Source organism: Podospora bellae-mahoneyi, chromosome 5 (genome assembly GCF_035222275.1).
Source record: "Podospora bellae-mahoneyi strain CBS 112042 chromosome 5, whole genome shotgun sequence".
Lineage (NCBI taxonomy): Eukaryota > Fungi > Ascomycota > Sordariomycetes > Sordariales > Podosporaceae > Podospora > Podospora bellae-mahoneyi.
In genome coordinates this window covers 154,105-173,785 of record NC_085884.1, presented here as the reverse complement: position 1 = coordinate 173,785, position 19,681 = coordinate 154,105, and the positions used below count along the sequence as shown (strand labels likewise).

Genomic DNA, 19,681 nt, shown 5'->3' with positions numbered 1-19,681 from the left:
TTGATGATCAAGAATAGAGAATCCGGCCCCTTTCTGGGAACCCGAGCATCTAGATGTATTACAGGCGCTAATGGCATCGTGGTATATCCAGCTAACAACATCAAACACAAAATCTAACCCAACATCTGACAAAATCACCTTTTCGCCGGAGTTCCGTCCTCAGCAACAAGAAACTCGTCTGTCTTGAGCGGCCCCTCGCCGACACCCGTCATGATAACCCGGCTAACACCGGCCTTCAACAGGCCAGCAACATTCTCATCAAGCGAGATGGTGGGCTTGAGACCCTTGATGTCCGCACTCTTCCACCCGCCGATATCCGCACCCTGGAGAACATGGTAGAATGTGCCCACAACAGCTTCCGTGTCCTTCTCCTGGTAGTAGATGACAGCGTTCGGGCCGGCGTCGAAGGTGTACGCCGCCACAGTCCTGCCAGCCTTCTCGTTGATGGCCTCCACAGCCCGGATGGCGGCTCTCGAAACATCGTTCATGTAGAAGATGGGCGGGTAGGTGTCAGCGCAGGTAGCATGGAACGAGTTGCTATCCCTCATGGTGACCTCGGCGAACTTCTCAAAGTCCTTTTCGGCGATCGCCTTCTCCATGATGGCCATGTTCTCGGGCACAACGGTGGCGATGCGCTCGCGGAAGAGGCCAGAGGTAGCAACTGTCTGCTGCATACCAGAGCTAGAGCTGACGCCCTTCTTGGCAGCAGATACAACCAAAACCAAGGCGCGCATGTCGGGCCAGTGCGAGGCCTCGGCAACTTGATCGGCCATCGAGTCGGTGCCATCAGCCTTGTCGCCCATTCTCCAGGCAACATAACCACCAAAGAGACTGCGGCAAGCAGAGCCAGAGCCTTGGCGGGCGATCAAGCTCAACTCGGAGGGGGAGGCTGGGAGCTCGTAGAGGTTGGCGATGGCGCGGACAAGGGCAGCGAAGCCAGCGGCCGAGGAGGCCAGACCAGCGGCGGTGGGGAAGTTGTTCTCGGAGACGAGGCGGAGGGGGTAGGTGGAAAGCTTAGGGAGGGAGGGATCGGCAGCTTCGAGGGCGGCGCGGCGAGAGCGCAGTTCACGGAGGCATGCTTGGGTTCGGGCACCCGAAATATCGGATGGCTCGCCGTTGAGAAGGAGGGAGTCGCCTTCGCTGGCAGGAAACGAGGCAGAGCATGAGGCCGTCGTCAGGGTACGGAGGTCGGCTTGAGAGAGGGTGACGCTCAGAGAGCTGTTTGTGGGGAGGTTGAGTTTGGCATCACGCTTGCCCCAGTACCTGGTGTTGGGCTGGAGTGTTAGTGTTGCTGCTGTTAGACAAAGGGGGAGGGACTGGTATGGGGAGGACCGACTTGACGACGGCAATGTTGACGGGCGCCGTGGTGCTCGCGCGGTAGACTTTGTCAGACATGTTGGCTTGGCTATTATTGAGGCAGGGCTGGCAGGAGAAGAGGGAGAGAAAAGAGAAGCTGAAATTACGTGGAGCGGTCAACAAGGGGCTTTTTCTCCTTTCAGATCATCACATTTGGCGGGGTAACAACAACTTGGGTCCCTTGGGAGTCCAGAGCCCAAGTGGGCCACCCCCAAAAAAAGCCAATGCATTGCGGGGCACAACGCAGGGGTTCCGTTCCGCTGTCACAACCTAAGCACAGACCATACTGCTTGTGATAAGGGTAAGGTAGGTATTTAAAGGCCTGCGTACGTGGCCCCATATGTGTACTGGGGAGCCGACTAGGCTCCATATGGCCGTGATGGCATTCTGTTGGCCTTCCATCAGTGCTGACTGAGGTGTGGAGGTTGTAGCAGGTCAGCACTTTGCTTTTGAATGCTCTTTCATGAATGCGGTTTGATGAGGCGCTTTGACGACGTTGGGAAAAGAAATGAGAGAGGTGAACGGGGAAGGTGAAAGACCTTCATATATGAGATTTTGACAACTTGCAGCTCCCTGCAAGAGACTCTATCTATGCTTTTCGAGCTTCTATATTTTGTTCCGGAGTCCAAGGTAAATGCTGAACTTGAGTTTGGCCCTGGTGGAAACCGAGACCTCAGGTGCTTCTTGACTCTGTCATTATCTCAAACAAGAGGCACTCTACAAAAGGGTTAAACATGCCGTTCTTTGCCCAACTCCTTATCTCACGACACAGAATTCGATACTTTGAGCATGGAAAATGTCAACACAAGTCCTGTTTTTCGGATTGTCTTGGCATTGTCATTGCCCCTGAACCCCTCTACAACAGCATCAGAGACAAGCTTCGATCAAGATTTTCAAGAATCCTTTCAAGAGGCAACCACTTTCTTTCATTCCTGGGCACCTATCCCAGCCAATCTTCCCGTAATAGAACTTCAAGATATACTCCGCCATATACTCCCTACAATTCTGCCCCAGCGGAGGCAAGTAGACACATACCAACTATCACACTGCATAGAGCGGCCTCAAACTTGAATGTGTATTTCGAATTTGGAAACAAAAAATCTATGGCCCGATTAGCTCAGCTGGTTAGAGCGTCGTACTAATATTGCCGCAAGGTTAATATCAAGTCATGCGAAGGTCAACAGTTCAATCCTGTTATTGGGCACTTTAATTTCCATTTTGGCTCCTTTTCGGCTCCACATTCTTGCCTTCTTTAACGTCCACGATTCTTTTTTGTATTATGTCCTATCTTTCTTCTTTTGAGATATTACAGTACTCCAAATCCGATGACTTACAGCCAGTCTGCTTGATGCCTCAGTTCTAAAGCTCATCATGCCCCTGCTGGTGTAGCTCCTCTCCTCTCCAAGGCTTCACCTTCCCTTGGATAATGTCCACCAGAAATGCCTCCACTACAGCCGCCGAAATGGTTTCCTTTCTAGCATAAGGAAAGACGTCTCCGTTGTTGGGATTCTGCACCGACAAACCTGTCCTACCCTCTTTCAGGCCCATCAATTTGGCTGCGTCGGCGTACTCTTTTGCGTCAATGGTAACAAAGTGAAGATACTCGTAGTATTTCTTGGCCAATGGTCGAATATCGGAGACAAAGGCGTCCTTTTTCTGCTGAGAATGGGCGAAGAAGTAAACGATACTTTTCCCTGACTGTTTGACACGTAAGCAGTGATGAGTCAGCTAATCGAACTCATTGGGATTACCTATGGCAACAGCCAGTAACTCACCTGAAAGAAGTCCATTTCGTTTCTTCGGGTCATTTCAGGGATCAGTGGTGTCGAGCAACTGAAGATGAAGTCTTGGAGCGCCCCAGGGCTGGCCACGTCGTTGCTGGCGGCCGACAGACTTGTTTCGTCGACATTGTTGAAACACTCAACAAGTACCTTCGGGAGAGTGTAGTCGGCAATGGCAAAGGAAAATCGATCATGATACTGTTTTGCCAGCTTAGTGAAATCCTCCTTGATTTGTTTCTCACTAGGCCCAAAGTGCCCGATGAATGTGATATCGTCTGATGTCTGAAATGATGGCATGGACTGGTCGTTCACATAAGACACGACGGGGCGACTCTGTCTCTGTACAAATGACTTGATAGGCTGGGTTTTTCGCGGACCACGATAGGAAGTGTAAGAGCCATCTTGTTTGTAGAGTCGGATCGTCGGACATGATCGGACATTGTACTTTTGGCACAGCTTTGCGTCTTGCGAGCAATCTATACTAACATAGACATCTTCTTGGTTTTGTTTCTGGAGGGCGGCCCATTCAGGTTCCAAGGCTTGAGTGTGTTCCCTAGAAAAATGGCAGATATCAATACCAGCAGATGGGTTGATTTCGTTGATTTCTTCTTTTCCTTACTCATCTGGGAGGACAACTAGACATATGTCAGAACGTATGGCGTTGAAAAAGCATCGTTGAGCAACTTACATGCAACAAGTGTCCGGTCGCGAGCTCCGAGTGTTGTTTCTAGTTCCTTGCCTTCGAGATGCTCCCATGCCAAGACGCGCTGCAACAACACCGCAAGAGTGTACAACGTCCAGATTGCCTCTCTCATGATGGATCATGGACTAATTCTTTTTTCTCATTTTTGAGATAACCGGGCTGTGTTTAGAAACAAAGGAAATTGGGATACGGGATCAAAGCTTCATTTGAGTTGGAGGGCCGACAAGGAGTGCTCTCCACAGGGGTGCATGATATGGGGCACAGATCGACCGCCTGTGACAGAGGAAAGCTTTGCGCAGCATCATTCTGCTGCAAACGCAACACCCGTGTGTTTCATCATGTCAAAACGTCTGCTAGTCATCAGCCCATCTCCGGCACAGCTGTTTTTGAGGGGTAGACCCTTTTAAGAGACGTCATTCCCATTTCCATCTGAAAATATCTATTTTCAAGGCTGGACTGAACACCAACCAGACACCTAGTACATCATGGCTCTGCTCAAGTCGCTCCTACTTACAGCGCTCAGCGCATCTACTCTCATCGCTGCGAGTACATCGAACACTGAAGATGACAGCCACAGGCCCATTGATCTCAACAACTATGTCTGCGAACACCCGCCATACAAAGTGCTCATGGTTTCAAAGTCGCCATTGGTCATCTACATAAAAGACTTCATCACTCCGCCAGAACGTGCTCACCTGTTGAATCTGACGTAAGCGTGTTTACATGTGGCCTATTTGAAGAAAAAAACAGCATAGACTCACCAGACCACAGTGAAAAAACCTTCACCCGTTCCGGTGTGACGAGGGGCAACTCCAAAAGCCATCTCTCCGTCCGGACATCACAAAGCACCACTGCACCCCGCGATGCGGTAGTGAGATGCATTGAATCCCGAGCCCTCGCCTTCCAGGGCTACGACACACCCGAGACACACTTGGAACCCCTCCAGCTGGTCAAATACGGCCCATCAGAACGCTACCACTTTCACACCGACTGGTTCACATCCCCTTCCCATACCCAAGGTCTCGGAGGAAACAGGGTCAGCTCTTTCTTCGCCTATGTTCATGTCGCCAACGATACCATGGGTGGCGGAACCAACTTCCCAAGGTTAGACGCCCCTGCGAACGACAAGTGGTGCCAGGAGGGGATCGTAGACTGCGATGAGGAGTGGGAGAACGGGGTGACGTTCCGGCCTGTTGAGGGCAATGCCATTTACTGGGAGAATCTGCTGCCGGATGGGCGGGGTGATGAGAGGACTCTCCATGCTGGGCTGCCTGTGCTTTCGGGAGGAAAGGTGGGAATGAATATTTGGACGAGACAAGAACCTTTACCTGAGGGAATAAAGGGTGATGATTTGTGATAGTACTTTGGCATAGAATCATGAAGAAGACGGCATTAAACCCGGGTACAGCTACCACCTTTCGCGGCCCGCAGCATCGGCGTTAAATCCCGCCCACAAAATTCGCGGCCGCCAAACTCCGGCGACAGTGGCCAAAATAATCCAGTATATGGGGCTATGAGGATGCACTATTTTGTAAGCAAAATTGTTCTTAACTCCGGGTCGAGCCCATGTATGATGCAATGAACCTATAACGGGAAGGACTTCATTGGAAGCCCCGTATGGATTTGGTCTAGCTCATAACCTCGACTTCGGTGGCTGTGGATGGGTGTTGGAGGTATATAAGGACCAGAAGATCTGCAATCAACACCTACCTTTTTCTGCACCACAGTCTTCACAACCCTTAATCACCAATCTTAGGCATACAAGCACTTTCTGAAACACCATGTCTTCAGTTACCATTCCTACTCGCAAACTGGGCCGCAACGGCCCTGAGATTCCAGCCATTGGGCTCGGCTTGATGGGCCTGAGCATCGCCTATGGAAACCCAGGGTGAGATCCTAAATACCTTACGCACCCCCTTATCACCTCCTTGACTCTGACTTGACAACCTCATTACTGAAGAGACGAATCATCTCGCCTTGCCTTCCTCGACCATGCTTGGTCCATCGGCTGCACAAACTGGGACACGGCCGACGTGTACGGAGACTGCGAAGAACTCCTCGGCAAGTGGTTTTCCCTCCACCCCGAGCGCCGCGAGGACATTTTCCTCGCCTCCAAGTTCGCCCTCGGCGGCCGGACAAATGAGAAAGGGGAGTTCAAGTTTGTGATTGATTCCACCCCCGAGTACGCCCGACAGTCCATCGAGAAGAGCCTGAAGAGGCTCGGCGTGGAGTACCTTGACTTGTATTACATTCACCGCACGGATGGGAAGACGCCCATCGAGAAGACAGCGCAGGCGTTGAAGGAGTTGAAGGAGTAAGCCATCCGCTTTCCACCCACGCCCGACATCTCCGAAGCAAGTACTGATAAAGGGAAATAGACAAGGAAAGATCAGGGCAATCGGGATATCAGAATGCTCTTCCAACACCCTCCGCCGGGCTTCCAAGATTGTTCAGATCGACGCTGTTCAGGTGGAATACAACCCCTGGCAGCTTGATATTGAGAACGAGACCGGGACTCATCTGCTGGACACGTGTCGTGAGCTTGGTGTGACGGTCTTTGCTTACTCGCCGCTGGGCAGGGGCTTCCTCACGGGCCAGATCAAGTCTGTCGATGATTTCGCCGCGGATGATTTCCGCCGGCTGGTTCCGAGGTTCAGCCCCGAGAACTTTCCCAAGAACCTTGAGGTCGTCGAGAAACTGGGCGAGATTGCAAAGAGGAAGGGTAGGTTCCCCGTTCTCATTAGATTCGCCCTGTAGAGAAGGACGGCTGACCGCGGAGATAGGCTGTACTACTGGCCAACTGGCACTGGCGTGGCTCATGGCGCAGGGGTCCGACATCATCCCTATCCCGGGGACCAAAAAGGTCAAGTATCTGGACGAAAACGTGGCGTCCTGTAATGTGACGCTCTCGGACGAGGACGTCAAGGAGATCAGGGCCACCATCAACAACGCCGACGTCAGCGGGGACCGTATTTCTCCGGGCATTTTTGATGGGCTTGCAGCCGATGAGCAGCTCTATCAGGACACCCTTGAGCTATAAGTCAGGAGCTTGGTCCTTTCTTGGAAGTTAACATCTCAGCTCAGTGTTAGCTTAGTCGAACACGTAGTCATTGTCAGTTTTATCAATTCGATTTCAACTCGCAATTATCGTCTCGCTATTCAAATACAGTTGAACATATAAGCCACTACTGCCCGCGTCGAGTTACGCGCACCCAAAAATCGTCAAACATCCATACGCCCTGTCAAGTTTTGTCAGCTCTCAGGGAAGCGATCTAGTTATTTGGTGGCAGGGAAAGCATACGGCGTTGTTAACTCTGGCAGCATTGAAGGGATTGATGATGGACCACTCATATCGTCTCAGCAACTGTTGAGTTGACGTTAGCATCGGGCCATCTTGGATGGGCCAACCTTCGAGAAGCACGTACCTCGACAAAAATCTTGTTGAACTCCATCAACGCCACAGTCTTGCCGGGACACTGCCATTTTCCATAATGAAAGACCAGATCTGCGGTAGCCTTCATTTTTTCCAACTGATCCTCATCCGCTTCCAACCACCTTTCCGGCCTAAATGTTTCGGCATCCTCGCCAAATGTATTCTTGCTGTGGTGAATGGCAAGCGGGGAAGACCCTATTTGGGTTCCACCAGGGATAAACTTGCCGCAGATGACATCGCCACCAGGAGGGACCTGCTTGAAAAAAGCACCACCAGCAGGAGGGAGAATACGGATGGCCTCTCTGATGACCGCCTGGAGGTAAGGAAGCTGCCGTGCTTCGGCATCTTTGATGGGAGAGGAAATGATCCCCTTGGCAACGGCCTCGTCGATTTCTTGCTGGAGCTTCTGGTAAACCGGTGGATGGGTACAAATGTTGAGCATGAAAGCGCGGATGGTGGAGGCAGAGGTGTCGGACCCGGCCACGATCTGCAAGACGGCCTCGCCCTGGGCCTCTTCGAGGTTCAAACCGTGCCGAATAAAAGAACCAAGCATGTCTTGCTGAGGGACGGCATTCGGGGCGAAGCGAGCAGCCACGGCATGGTTGGTCACACCGATAAAGGCACCAAAGCCAATCTTGTCGGTCTCTTTGGGCAACAACCATCGAAGAAAGCGAGACTGGATAATGTTGGCCAGTGTAGGAATACTTCCGAGGGTCAACATGGCCGGGATAGATGCCGTGGTGATCTTGATGTAATCGTAAACATCCTCATCCTTTTCGAGATAGCCCAGGGGCTCACCAAAGGCCAGGTCGCTGATGACATCGAGAGTAAAATACTGGGCCTTTTCACCAAAGTCCATGGGGCGATAGTCTTTGGGGGTGGAGATGTACTTTCTCTCAATGAGGTCGATCAGACGAGCAATCTCAGTCTCGATGGTACTTTCCATGGACAGATTTTCCTTGCCCGAGTACTACCCAACCGCACCGTCAGCATCGGATCGTAGGGGATCTCACGGGCAACACCAGACGGGACATACACCGGCAACCATCTTGTTGCGCAAGGCCGTATGGCTGACCTCATCGCGCATAGAAAACAGATTGTCTCTCGTGGGATTCAAGCGCCAAGCTTCATACCCTGGCGTGCATAAAAAAAAAGCAAATGGGTCAGTTCGTTTTTGTCTGAGCCGCGGGAGAAGAAGAGCTGGGTGGAGTCTTACACGGTCCTCTGGTGTAAGGCGACCTGACGGCCATCATCTTGCGCAACACATCGGGGTCACTGGTGACGAGGTCATTGGGCCCGATACGCACGAGCGGGCCTGTAGGTGATGGTGAGGATAATCAGCAAGTGCTTCCAGGTTGTGGTTGGTAAGGTGGTGAGACGGTTGCAACGCACCGTGTTTGTCGTTGAGCTCTTTGAGCACCTGAGGAAGCGTCCCCCTGATAGACTCGCGGACTTGCCAGTACTTGGAGATGGCGGCCAGCTTGGGCCCGGGAACATGTGAGAGACGGTACCACTGGATGATGGTGGGTAGGACGAACAGCGCCACCACAGCGACAAGGACAGTCGCGGCAGTTGCTCCAGTGGCCTCAAGAGCGCGTGCTATTAGCGCTGCTGCGGGGTGGTCGGTGAGAGCCATAGGTACTGCTGGGTAGGTGGGCTGGGCCGTCTGTTCCCAGCTCTGTTGAACGAAATGCGTTGAGGAGTACAAGGACCAGGCGGTTGGCGGGCAGGGCAGGGCAGGGCAGGGCAGGGCAGGGCAGGCAGGGCAGGGCAGGGCAAGGCAGGCCGAGTTATTAATTTACCTGGGGAACGGGATTTGGGAATGGGAGCAGGTAAGGTAGGTATGAAGGTAGGTAGAGTAATTAATAAGATGGATGGAATGAGGGAATGGGTGAATGAATGCAGATGCACATCAGCAATACTTACCCTCAGTCCACCACCAACAACACCTCCTACCTAATCAGCAACACACACCTCACCCTCCCCCTCTATCTCTCCCTCTTCCATGGAATGTGCGTCTCCATCTGGGCCCCATCCTCACCGCTGGGCACGGAGCACAGACAGGGCCCGGGGATGCTGTGGGCGGCTCTTGTCCCCATTCGGACATTGGGACGGGCAGACTGCACCGGGCAGTTGGTTCATGACCTTTGTGCATCTCCACCCGACAGCGAGACACACGCCTGCAGCACGCTACCAGGGGGTACCAGTCGCTAACCCCCCCCGCTATTGATCAAGCCTGATCCTCGGGTCCTTCCCTCCCCACTGTTCCCTTCCCGCTTCAAGACAAGCGTCGCCCGTCCGAGCAGCCCGTCCTGGAGGCGAAAAGTGTCTCGGGACACACGCCTGGCCATCATACACGCCTGGCTTCTTTTCCCGCTGCCGGAGCTGCTCTTCTCTGTGATCTTCCCGACTTCCAGCTCCAGCTTTCCCACCATCTCCATCGTGTTTCTGCGTGTTGCGTGCCTGGTGGGCACACCCTTGTACACTTCAACAGCAAAATGGCCAGCGATGCGGAGAACAACAAGCTAACAGCAACGGCCCCCGACACAAACCACGCCCCACGTGCCGACGCCGCCCCGACCAGGCCCGCAAAAGAACCATCATCGGCTTCGAGCCCAACGGCAACCACCTTCCCACCGGCTCGGGACGATGCGCCCGTGAGCACCGCCGCCGCCGCCGCCGTTCTCACCATTGCCGAGGCAGAGGAGCTCCAACCAGATGTAATCCCATCAGGCGCTCGGGGGGGGGGGGTACGGGATGCTGACGCAACCAACTGCACAGGACTCAGATGAGGTTGACTCCGTTTTTGATGACGGAGATTCCGCCATTGCCAGTCTTCACTCGTCCACCACTTCTCTTCGCGACGAATTGATCCTGCAGGTTAAGGAACATGGCAGGCAATACCAGGGTTACCTGGAAGCGAGTGAGTGTGACGTGCATCCGAACCGTCTTGATCGTTCAGCTAACCAAATTCAGAATATGTCCTTCCAATGGACGAGGTAGGATTTTGCCGTCACCAACCAACATGTCTCGAACAAGCAAACACCAAAGCTGACTGTGATCTCGCACATCTAGCAAGAGCTAGAACGATTGGGTATGAATATCATCAGGCCGCAAACCAGGCACTGTTGGCTAACCCAGCTGCGACAGACTTCCAATGTCACTTGGTCTGGCTCACCCTGGACAAGCAGCACAGCACTGCCCCTATTCAAAACATTCAACGGGCCCTGGATGTGGGATGTGGCACAGGCATCTGGGCGATAGAGTTCGGTGCGTTTCTTCATGTTGCGTTACGGAGCACACCAGTGTACTGAGTGTACTGACACCATGTTCAGCTGATGAGCATCCCGAAGCAGAGGTGCTCGGCGTTGACCTTGCTCCGGTGCAGCCTCAGTGCGTCCCCCCAAACCTCATCTTTGAAGTCGACGACCTCGAGCAACCGTGGAACTTCACCCAGCGCTTCGACTACATCCACTGCCAGCTCATGATCGGCGCCTTCCAGGACTGGCCCAAATTCTTCCGCCAGTCTCGCGAGTTCCTTGCCGGCCCCAACAGCTACACCGAGGTTCATGACATCGACTTCTTCATCCGCTGCGACGACGGCACCCTCCCTCCCGACTCACCCCTGGCGAAGTGGCACGAGCTGATGCACGATGCCGCCAACAAAGCTGGGTTTCCCCTGGACGCCATCAACAGAGTGCCGGACATGATGGCCGAGGCAGGGTACGTGGACATTGTGGCCAGGCAGGTCAAGTGGCCGATCAACACATGGCCTAGAGATCCAAAGCACAAGGAGCTGGGGAAGTGGGCCCACGAGAATTTCAGCTGGGGGTGTGAGAGCATGAGCTTGGCTCTGTTTACCAGGGTGCTTAGATGGTCGGCGGATGAGGTGAGGATCTTTATGGCCTCGGTCAGAAAAGATTTGAGGGATAGGAGGTTGCACGCTTATTGGAATTTCTGGGTCGTGTATGGACGGAGGGGTTAGCGCTGTGTCTGCAGGCTGCTTAGTTGGATGTCAATGGTTGAACAGCATGGGGCTGGGACTGTCAAGTGAGCATCAAAAATTCCGGAGTGAACTGCTGTTTTCATTGTTCTATACCACCTTGTACTTGTTTGGGAGTTTCTGTGCTGGGATTTGAGTGGTCGATCTCTACCTACCGTAGATACGGGTAGTGTACTGCTAGTAGATCTTTTGAATTGAGCGTGTAATTGCTATTGGAGATACTTGGTCACACAGCGTGTGATGGGTATGCAGGCAGACAAGACGCAAGTACGCTCTGACAATGCGTCAGGCAAAGAGTGTGTCCGAGTTAGGCGGTCATGGCTATGTAAAAAGACCAGATTCCGAAGAAGAAAAAAATGGAAGAAAAAAAATAGACAAAAACTATCGCCACACCTCCTTCAAGCCTCTGGCTGCAAACTCAACAAGAGGTGATCCCAAACACAGCCCAAAAGCCACAAACACACTCAGTTACATATCTCCGGACTGGTTACCAGGAGAGGCCTCGTGAGATTTTTCCCGTCATGATCGTCATCCAACCAACATTTCGTAAATCATCCCGTGTTACCCAACATCATTCAACGTGCATGGGTATACAGCATCAGCAGCCACATTCCCCCAACCAAAATAAGCCACCTCAGGCAGCCTCAACCCCAACCACGGCCTTCTTGTTCCGCACCCCCGCCGATCTCCTCCTCTTTCCAGCCTTCCACGCCTCAACAATCAAGATGTAGGCCGCCACACAAGCAGCCACGATGCCCCACTCCCAAGTGATGGCCTCGTGCTTGAACACGGTCCGGTTCACGACGGGGAGGTAGACGAGCGGGAAGCAAATGACGAAGCCAGCGGACACGGCTCCGAACAGGAACTTGTTCTGCCAGATGGTCTTGAACACCGACAACGGACCGGAATACTTTTCTGGGTGCATGTTGAAGAGCGATCGGGTGAAGTGCTTCGACTCCCAAGCAGTGACCAGCAGCAGGAACGTCAAGGTGGCAAAGGTGGTGGCTCTGGCTCTAAAGGCAAGGTCGCAAGCGGGCGAGTAGTCCGAGTTGCACAGCTCGCCCAGACCGTCGGGGCCAGAGACGCCGTAGGCCACCGAGGTGAAGGCTGCGAGACAGAGCCCGCCCATGGCGGTGCCGTAGACGAACTTGTCGATGATGAGCTCCTTGGTGAAGATGCCGACGGCCAGGTCGTGGGGCGGGCGCTGCATGACATCCGGCTGGGCATCTTCCAGGCCGAGGCCGAGGGCCAAGAAGGAAGACGTGACGAGGTTGGCCCAGAGGATTTCCAGCGGCGACAAGGGGAAGACGGAGACGCCCTTGTTGTCTTTGAAGGCGAGACCGATGAGAAGTAGGATGACCTGGGCGATGTTGGAAATGAGTAGATGGAGGAGGAACTGTGGTTACTACCGTCAGCATGTTTCCAGTGATGAGAATGAGCAGAGAGAAATACCTTTTGAATATTGTCAAAAAGACGACGGCCTTCCTCCACGGCAGTGACGATACTGGCAAAGTTATCGTCGGTGAGAACCATGTCGGCCGCTTCCTTGGCCACGTCACTGCCGTTCAGACCCATGGCAATGCCAACATCACTGATCTTGAGGGCGGGGGAGTCGTTGACACCATCACCGGTCATGACACAAAAGGCCTTGCGACGATGCATGGCTTCCACCATCCTGACCTTGGTGGTAGGACTGCATCTGGCAAGGACCAGGGGCAAAGAAGGCATGGCGTCGATTTCGGCTTCGTTCAGGGCGTCAAATGCGCTGGCAACCATGATGCTGTTGGGAGATGAAGCTGCCGCAGAAGGGTCCCGAGACAAGATGCCGATCTCGTAGGCGATGGCGGTGGCGGTCTTGACGTGATCGCCAGTAAGCATGTGGACCGTGATGCCTGCTTCCTTGCACTTGGCCACCGCGGCAGCCGACTCGACACGAGGAGGATCATAGAGACCAGCCAGGCCCAAGAAGACAAGGTCGCACTCGACCGTGTTTCTCTCGGGGAGGCCGTTGTTGCTCTGTTCCGAGCCCTCTTTGGGCTCGACAGAGAAAAGCGAGGCGTCGACGGGTTTCCGAGCGACGCAGAGAACACGGAGACCTAGTGCTGCCAAAGCCTCGGCTCTGGTGACAATCTCGGCCTTGAGCGCGTCCGAGGCGTTCATCAGAGGCAGGATGGCCTCGATGGCACCCTTGGTGTAAGCGTATGCAGAGGCGTTGTCTGCGTCGTCTGAGCCGTCGGCGCGGCAGACGACCGTCATTCTCTTGCACGACGAGTCGAAGGGGTACTCGGCCAACAATCCGTGGCTGCCCCCCGCCGTGAGCTGAGGCTTGCCAGAGTCGAATCTCATGGCAAGAACCTGCAGCGCGATCTCGGTGGGCTCACCGATGGCCGTGTAGGGGCCAGCGGCGTCCGCCTTGGTGACGGCCGAGTTGTTGCACAGGGCGACTGTCTCGAGGAATGAGGTAAGCTGAGCGGGCGTCTTCCTCTCCTTCTCGGAGAGGACCCAGTCCACGTCACCCACGCGAACGTCTCCGCTCGTGGGGTCAAAGGGGTGGTTGGTGTTTTGAATGGTGATCTCGGTGCCGTCAGCCAGCCAGACGCTCTTGGCCACCATCTTGCCCTGCGTCAGTGTGCCCGTCTTGTCCGAGCACACGTTGGTCACTCCGCCCACGGCCTCGAGGGCGGCGAGCTTGCGAATCACTACATTGCCCTTGGCCATGGCACGAGTGCCGAGGGCCGTGGCAATGGTGAGCACAGCAATGAGAGATTCGGGAATGACGGCAACAGCCACGCAGATTCCGTAGATGAGGACCTCATCGTCGATGTTGAACTTGCTGACAGAGAAGACAATGATGGCCAGCATGATGGCGAGACCGAAAAGGAGAAGAGCAAACTTGCTCAGCGTGACCTGGAGAGGGGTGCCGTCGAGGCCGAGGATAACACGCAAGCCGTTCCGGAATTTCGTCCAGATCTTCTTGACCATGCTGCTGTCCTCATCGACAGTCTTGCCCCTGGTGGTCCGAAGGAGCTCGGCAATCTTGCCGACCTCTGTGTTCATGGCCGTGGCAGTAACAAGACCCATGGCGCGGCCGCGGGTGACAGTGCTGGCCGAGTACACCATGTTGGTGCGGTCACCAAGAGGAACATCACGGTCCTTGAGGATGAGCTCGGCATGCTTGCTGACGGGGAGAGATTCGCCCGTCAACAGTGCCTCATCGGTGGACAAGTTGATGCTGCTTACGAGGCGCAGATCTGCCGGGACGACATCTCCAACGCCGAGGCGGACAAGGTCGCCGGGGACCAGAAGCTCGGCCTTGATAGACTCGGTCTGGCCGGACCGGACAACCTTGCACGTGGGCGCAGACAAGGCATACAGAGCCTGAATGGTCTGCTCGGCACGGTAATCCTGGACAAAGCCAACGACGATGTTCAGCAGAATGACGGCGGCAATGACGCCGCCCTCGATGTGGTCGTCGATGGCAAAGGAGAGGATCATGGTGATGACGAGGACAAGTGTCAAACTATTGGACACCTGTCTTAGGAGAATCGTCCACAGGGATAGCCCCTTAGCACCCTCAACCTTGTTAGGGCCATACTGCTGCAGGCGACGGGCAGCCTCGGTATTGTCGAGTCCATTTCTGGGGGGTATGGGTTAGTGGCCTTGAGAGAGGAGAAAAAAGGGCGAAGCACAAGACAACAGGAACTACACATACTGGCTGTCGGTCTCGAGGAGAGAGGAGACATCGGGGACGGTGAGGGTATGAGCCGACTCGGGGGTGAAGCCCGGGAGAGTCGGGGTGCTATCAGCGGAGACGGTGCCGGCAGTACGGACGGTGCCGGCGAGGGTGGGGGATGACGCCGAAGCGGAAGTGTTTTTGGAACTCTTTAGGCCACGTATAGGAGGTTCCGTCTGGCCCTCGACGTCAAGGTCGTTCTCTGTCCCCATTCAATAAAAGTGATTTCTGGATTGATGTTCCAGCGAAGTGACAATGCACAAGGGAAAGAAGAGAAGAACTCCAGAAGATAAAAGGAAGTCGGGAAGGGGGCGAAGAGCATGGGGTTTATGACAAATGATGCTGGTCCGTTCCAAGACATGCAACTGCACCCTTGCTGGATCTCTCTCAACAAGAAGCAGCACGAGGCAAGGGATCAATGGATCATTGCCCCAGGGGCACTGGGGGATCAGATCTGACGGTGACGGTCCACGGAACACGCTTCTTCCCATGCCATCCACGCCATCCACGCCATTCACGCCACGCCAACAACGAGGAACAAGGCTAACGCCGAGCGCTTGGAACCTGCTTGGGACCGCTGGGACAACGTCGGCCAAGGGCTGGAGAAGGGGGAGCAGCCCAATCACAGACTCCCGAACCACCACGGAGAGTGGAGCACCGTCTTGGCCCTTGTGATTCTCTGCACCGTTCGTGGCTGTGCTCAATGAATGGAAGCTGGTGCCGACCGCCGGACGCACCCTGTTGGTCACTGGTCACCTGCTATCTTTGTTGCTTCATATCAGTTGCTGTCCCCTGTTCCGTCGGTATGCACCTAACCGGTATCTCCTGTATCCACCACCCAGGCAGTGTTTGTTTTTGCCTCCTGAAGACGAAAAAGAAGACACGGGCTGATTCTCTATAATCTCTGTTGTCATCCACCAGAGGCAACCCATCCATACCATTTGATGAACAACTGGCTGATGATGATGGGACCAATCTTGGGTATTTATCCCGTAGCAAACACTTCCTGTCAAGAACGACGCCAAGCCCGTTATCAATCACCGGCCCCGCACCGGCACTCGAGCCGTCTGCCGGGTGGTGACGCGTGGTGACTGTGCTCACTGGCCCCTCTGGTCCAGACCCAACCACACTTATTCTTATTACTGGAGGAAGGCCGACGCGATGTTCCATACGCTCAATGTTACTAATTGAAGCGAAGCTCACGACTACTTACACGCTCATTATGTACGGGATTCCATGTCGGGTTGAAATGGGGACTGTCGCAACTGGAGGCCTCGCCAACTCTTGCCAACAGCCTCACTCTCCACATTAAGATCAGCAGATCTTATGACTACACTACGGGAACTGGCCCCGCTCCGGTCCAAAGTACCCCTTCTCGGGAATCGGCAGGATCCCCACACTCTTCCCGTCCATGCCGGCGTGGCTGACCCGATTCCCCCACCAATCCAGCTTCACGGGGTGGTATCCCACAGCAAAGAACATGATGAGGGCGCTGATGGCGACGCCTGCCGTCAACGAGGCAGAAAGCACGTAATTGTACTTTTCCCACCATGCCAGCCGGTATTTTGGCAGCAGGTACATGAAAATGAAACTCAGGATGAACCCGGGCGTCTTGTAGCTCAGGTTGGATGGCGCCCAGTGTTGGAATCCGTGGATGATCAACACGGGGTTCAACCACAACAGGCTGGCCACGAAAGGAAAGATTGTCCTGTCAAGCTGCGCAAATGTCCTTGGTCTCAGTCTTCCCCGCAGTCTTTCTTTGATGCCGGGCAGGTATTTCGGCCCGTATCCCTGCCCGACCAGAAACACTACCGCAATGCCCGTCCCGATCAAGAAGCACCACTTGAACATCGGATACATGGCACCAAACATCCTCTCGCTGCCCAGCAATCCCCACATCAAGCTGCTGGCATACAGCGGTGCACCGTCAGCAGCACAGGTGAACCTGCTCGGCTGGTCCGGCTCGCACAAGCCCTTCACGTTCTCCATGATGAAGTTTTGGGTCGAAACCGCAACAAAACAGGTGATGATGATCGTCCCAATCTGGCTCCTAAACACGGCCCTCGGCGGGATCTTGACATAGTGGGCCATCTTTTGATCTTGCACATAGTTGTCTCCGTAACCGGCCAACGCCCAGCTGCCCAAGGTTTGCGCAAACAAGAAAGCATTGGGGTTCCCGGGCAGAAGATACCCTGTCAGCACCTGTATCAGACTCCCAAGCCCCAGGTTGGTCCCCGTGGTGGCCGACAACAGAGATAGCGGGACGGCAAAGATGATGTTGATGCCTATCATGAGGAAAACAAGCCACACAGGTGTTTCCAGTGGATATATCCTCAAGAAAATCACCGACACGACAATGGCCGCCACCAAAATGAAGATGAACCACCAGTCAGGCACCTCGGCGTACCGGCTCATCAACCTCGAATGGACATCCATCGCCCCTTCATAGTTCCCTTTCCCCCTTCTCAGCCCCTGGTAAAAGTCAACATAGGCCTTGCCCACCGTCGTCCACTGGTTGACCATGATGTACAAGAAATACACTGGGTAAAACGCAAAGTTGGCTCCGACAGTCAGGATGTATCCGGCAGAGTAGAACGGCGGGGAGTAGGCTTGGTACTTCTGCTCGTCGAGCTTGTTGTCTGCTGAGATGACATTCTGCACACGGTACGGTTTCCCATCGTTGGCAAAGGCCGAGCTGGAGTTGATGGGGAGGTAGGCTGAGTGGTTCATGTTGTTGTAAAAGATGGCCAGGATGACTGCCGCTCCGAGCCAAGCGGAGCACCATTCAGTTGCTGTGGCGAAGAAAGGGTTGGCGAGGGCGGCAAAGGAAGATGTAGCAATGTTCCAGTCAAAAGTGGTGATTGGGTTAAAGAGACCTAACCCAAGAGATGAGCCAGTCAAAATGGCCAAGTTCAAGTTCTCGGGAGCAATCCAGGTCATCCAGTTGAAGGTGGAGAGGGCTGTGAAAAGATAACCCGGCAGCCAGTAGTAGATCGCCATGGATACCGTGCAGACGTAGAAGAAGTTGTACCGGGATATGGTCCAACCGTGAATGTTCTCTTTGGGCTCTGGCCTGGTCAATGCTCGATTCATGGCAATGGTGGGAAGGATGGTGGGCCAGAGGGCTTTGACAGGATATACTGAGAACCGGCGGAGATATCCTGCAAAGCCCATCCCCATGAGCTGAACGAACAGGGTCAGCATGAGCTGGTAGCCATAGTTGACAAAGCTCTGGCCGTAGAAAATGGGCATCTTCTGGACGAGGATCTGTATTTATCAGCATCATTTTAGAGAGGCGAATATAGAAAAAGAGTCAACGCACCATCCCATACGAATTGGTGGTATAAATAGCGATGTTGTAGGTAATCGTCGCAAACATTTGCTCTTTGAACGTCCACGGCCCCGGATTGAGCGAGTGTCTCGTCCCAAACACCGTGAATCCCCAGTCCGGAAGGACATACTCGAGGATCTTTGCACACGGGTACAAAAGAATCTGAATAACACTCCCACTAAGAGCTGCCCGTGTCTGTCAGCCCCATGTCCTTTGATAGTGAAGACCAACACGTACTGATGCTCGGAAATCTCGAGTTGAAAAACGTCGCCATAAAGGTCCCAATCACAGCCCACGATATACCCAGAAAGTAAGCCCTAATGGTCTCTACGGGGGTGGAGTCATTGTCAGTCAGTTCAGCCACAGCTCTAACCCCCGGATAGGGGCTGGACCAGCGCATCATGACAGCATCGATTCTGAGATCTCGCTCATAAAAGTCGCCGTACTCTTTCGGGGTCTCTTTCATCAGTCTCTGCATTCTTGTCCGCATGACAGTGGGAAAGTTCCAGTCATCGGCGTGGAAAATAAGCGATTCACGGATGATGGCCAGGGCCTCTTCCGTTGACATGGCGTTGATTTTGGAGAGGATGTGCTCGTATTCGCCATTTGGTGCCAATTCCTCGAGCAGAGAGTGCGGGATCTGGTCCGTGATGTTGTTTGGCTCCTGGCCATCGTGTGCTTCCCTTTCATAGGGCTTGGCAGGTGTTTTTTCCGGGTCTCGATCGGATGACCTCGTTTCGTGGCTCGGGATGATTCCGATCCCGTCAGGATCGACAGCCTCGGGTTTTTCTGCCATGCTTTCTGTAGTCGAACTCGAGAATTAGGGACAATGGGCTACCAAAACGCTCCTCCACCCTCACTGTACTCGAAGGAGAATCGTTGAAAGGCAATGGGCTTATCAGACATTGTACGACCGATATGCAATGCCGCCGAATGCCGGCATCCGGGATACGAGGAGGTCCAGATACTGCCGTGTTTGCTTCTCGGCTATGTGTGTCGGACGTTGCATGATGTCCTCCTCTCCTCCTACGGCAGACCCCCAGGTGATACAGTCTCCATGGGAGCAACATGAAGTGCGGGGATTGCGAAAATCGAGACGGGAATAGATGACCTGACATTTGGTGGGTTGAGTGAGAAGGGAGCGCAGATCTACCGGCATAATGAGTTTCCTGAATTGGAAGGCAGCAAGCCGATGCCACAACATTGGTGAGCATGTATTGCGAGCTAGGTGGCTCGGTGGAAGGGTAGGTAGGCACTCGCAACTGGATTTGAGGGAACTGAAGTGGGGAAGCTGTAGCACAGACTGCATAGGTAGGGTGTCTTGTGTTGAACAGCCATTAC

The 19,681-nt window shown here is 54.0% G+C and overlaps 8 protein-coding genes and 1 non-coding gene across 9 annotated transcripts; 3 read left to right on the top strand and 6 right to left on the bottom strand.

Moving 5' to 3' along the window:
* Window positions 1-134: 134 nt before the first annotated feature.
* MVD1 (diphosphomevalonate decarboxylase) lies at window positions 135-1,522 on the bottom strand (the record flags this gene model as incomplete). The annotated part of the gene is made up of 2 exons (XM_062879499.1): window positions 1,337-1,522; window positions 135-1,263 (listed from the first exon to the last, which is right to left on the bottom strand). Exons 1-2 carry the CDS (start codon window positions 1,393-1,395, stop codon window positions 135-137), a joined length of 1,188 nt encoding a protein of 395 aa, XP_062730334.1. The 5' UTR covers window positions 1,396-1,522.
* Window positions 1,523-2,462: 940 nt separating this feature from the next.
* QC761_0073180 lies at window positions 2,463-2,560 on the bottom strand. Its single transcript has one exon. It is a non-coding gene; the product is annotated as a tRNA-Ile (tRNA).
* Window positions 2,561-2,568: 8 nt separating this feature from the next.
* Window positions 2,569-4,122, bottom strand: QC761_502630 (uncharacterized protein). The gene is made up of 3 exons (XM_062879500.1): window positions 3,826-4,122; window positions 3,132-3,706; window positions 2,569-3,054 (listed from the first exon to the last, which is right to left on the bottom strand). The coding sequence occupies exons 1-3, from the start codon at window positions 3,950-3,952 to the stop codon at window positions 2,716-2,718; spliced, it is 1,041 nt and encodes a 346-aa protein (XP_062730333.1). The 5' UTR covers window positions 3,953-4,122; the 3' UTR covers window positions 2,569-2,715.
* A 70-nt stretch (window positions 4,123-4,192) lies between these two features.
* Window positions 4,193-5,197, top strand: QC761_502640 (uncharacterized protein; the record flags this gene model as incomplete). The annotated part of the gene is made up of 2 exons (XM_062879501.1): window positions 4,193-4,549; window positions 4,612-5,197. The coding sequence occupies exons 1-2, from the start codon at window positions 4,326-4,328 to the stop codon at window positions 5,195-5,197; spliced, it is 810 nt and encodes a 269-aa protein (XP_062730332.1). The 5' UTR covers window positions 4,193-4,325.
* Window positions 5,198-5,621: 424 nt separating this feature from the next.
* Window positions 5,622-6,880, top strand: QC761_502650 (uncharacterized protein; the record flags this gene model as incomplete). The annotated part of the gene is made up of 4 exons (XM_062879502.1): window positions 5,622-5,728; window positions 5,801-6,154; window positions 6,219-6,562; window positions 6,624-6,880. 4 exons carry the CDS (start codon window positions 5,622-5,624, stop codon window positions 6,878-6,880), a joined length of 1,062 nt encoding a protein of 353 aa, XP_062730331.1.
* Window positions 6,881-6,939: 59 nt separating this feature from the next.
* On the bottom strand, window positions 6,940-9,569 carry QC761_502660 (uncharacterized protein). The gene is made up of 7 exons (XM_062879503.1): window positions 9,040-9,569; window positions 8,666-9,015; window positions 8,490-8,588; window positions 8,310-8,407; window positions 7,263-8,243; window positions 7,142-7,204; window positions 6,940-7,079 (listed from the first exon to the last, which is right to left on the bottom strand). The coding sequence occupies exons 2-7, from the start codon at window positions 8,907-8,909 to the stop codon at window positions 7,026-7,028; spliced, it is 1,539 nt and encodes a 512-aa protein (XP_062730330.1). The 5' UTR covers window positions 8,910-9,015; window positions 9,040-9,569; the 3' UTR covers window positions 6,940-7,025.
* Window positions 9,570-9,771: 202 nt separating this feature from the next.
* On the top strand, window positions 9,772-11,534 carry QC761_502670 (uncharacterized protein; the record flags this gene model as incomplete). The annotated part of the gene is made up of 6 exons (XM_062879504.1): window positions 9,772-9,993; window positions 10,055-10,196; window positions 10,250-10,272; window positions 10,349-10,367; window positions 10,424-10,543; window positions 10,609-11,534. 6 exons carry the CDS (start codon window positions 9,772-9,774, stop codon window positions 11,256-11,258), a joined length of 1,176 nt encoding a protein of 391 aa, XP_062730329.1. The 3' UTR covers window positions 11,259-11,534.
* Window positions 11,531-15,221, bottom strand: QC761_502680 (uncharacterized protein; the record flags this gene model as incomplete). Its single annotated transcript, XM_062879505.1, has 3 exons — window positions 11,531-12,672; window positions 12,729-14,913; window positions 14,989-15,221. 3 exons carry the CDS (start codon window positions 15,219-15,221, stop codon window positions 11,911-11,913), a joined length of 3,180 nt encoding a protein of 1,059 aa, XP_062730328.1. The 3' UTR covers window positions 11,531-11,910.
* Window positions 15,222-16,344: 1,123 nt separating this feature from the next.
* On the bottom strand, window positions 16,345-19,554 carry OPT6 (oligopeptide transporter 6; the record flags this gene model as incomplete). The annotated part of the gene is made up of 4 exons (XM_062879506.1): window positions 19,245-19,554; window positions 18,578-19,118; window positions 18,332-18,525; window positions 16,345-18,276 (listed from the first exon to the last, which is right to left on the bottom strand). The coding sequence occupies exons 1-4, from the start codon at window positions 19,542-19,544 to the stop codon at window positions 16,345-16,347; spliced, it is 2,967 nt and encodes a 988-aa protein (XP_062730327.1). The 5' UTR covers window positions 19,545-19,554.
* Between the last annotated feature and the right edge of the window lie 127 nt (window positions 19,555-19,681).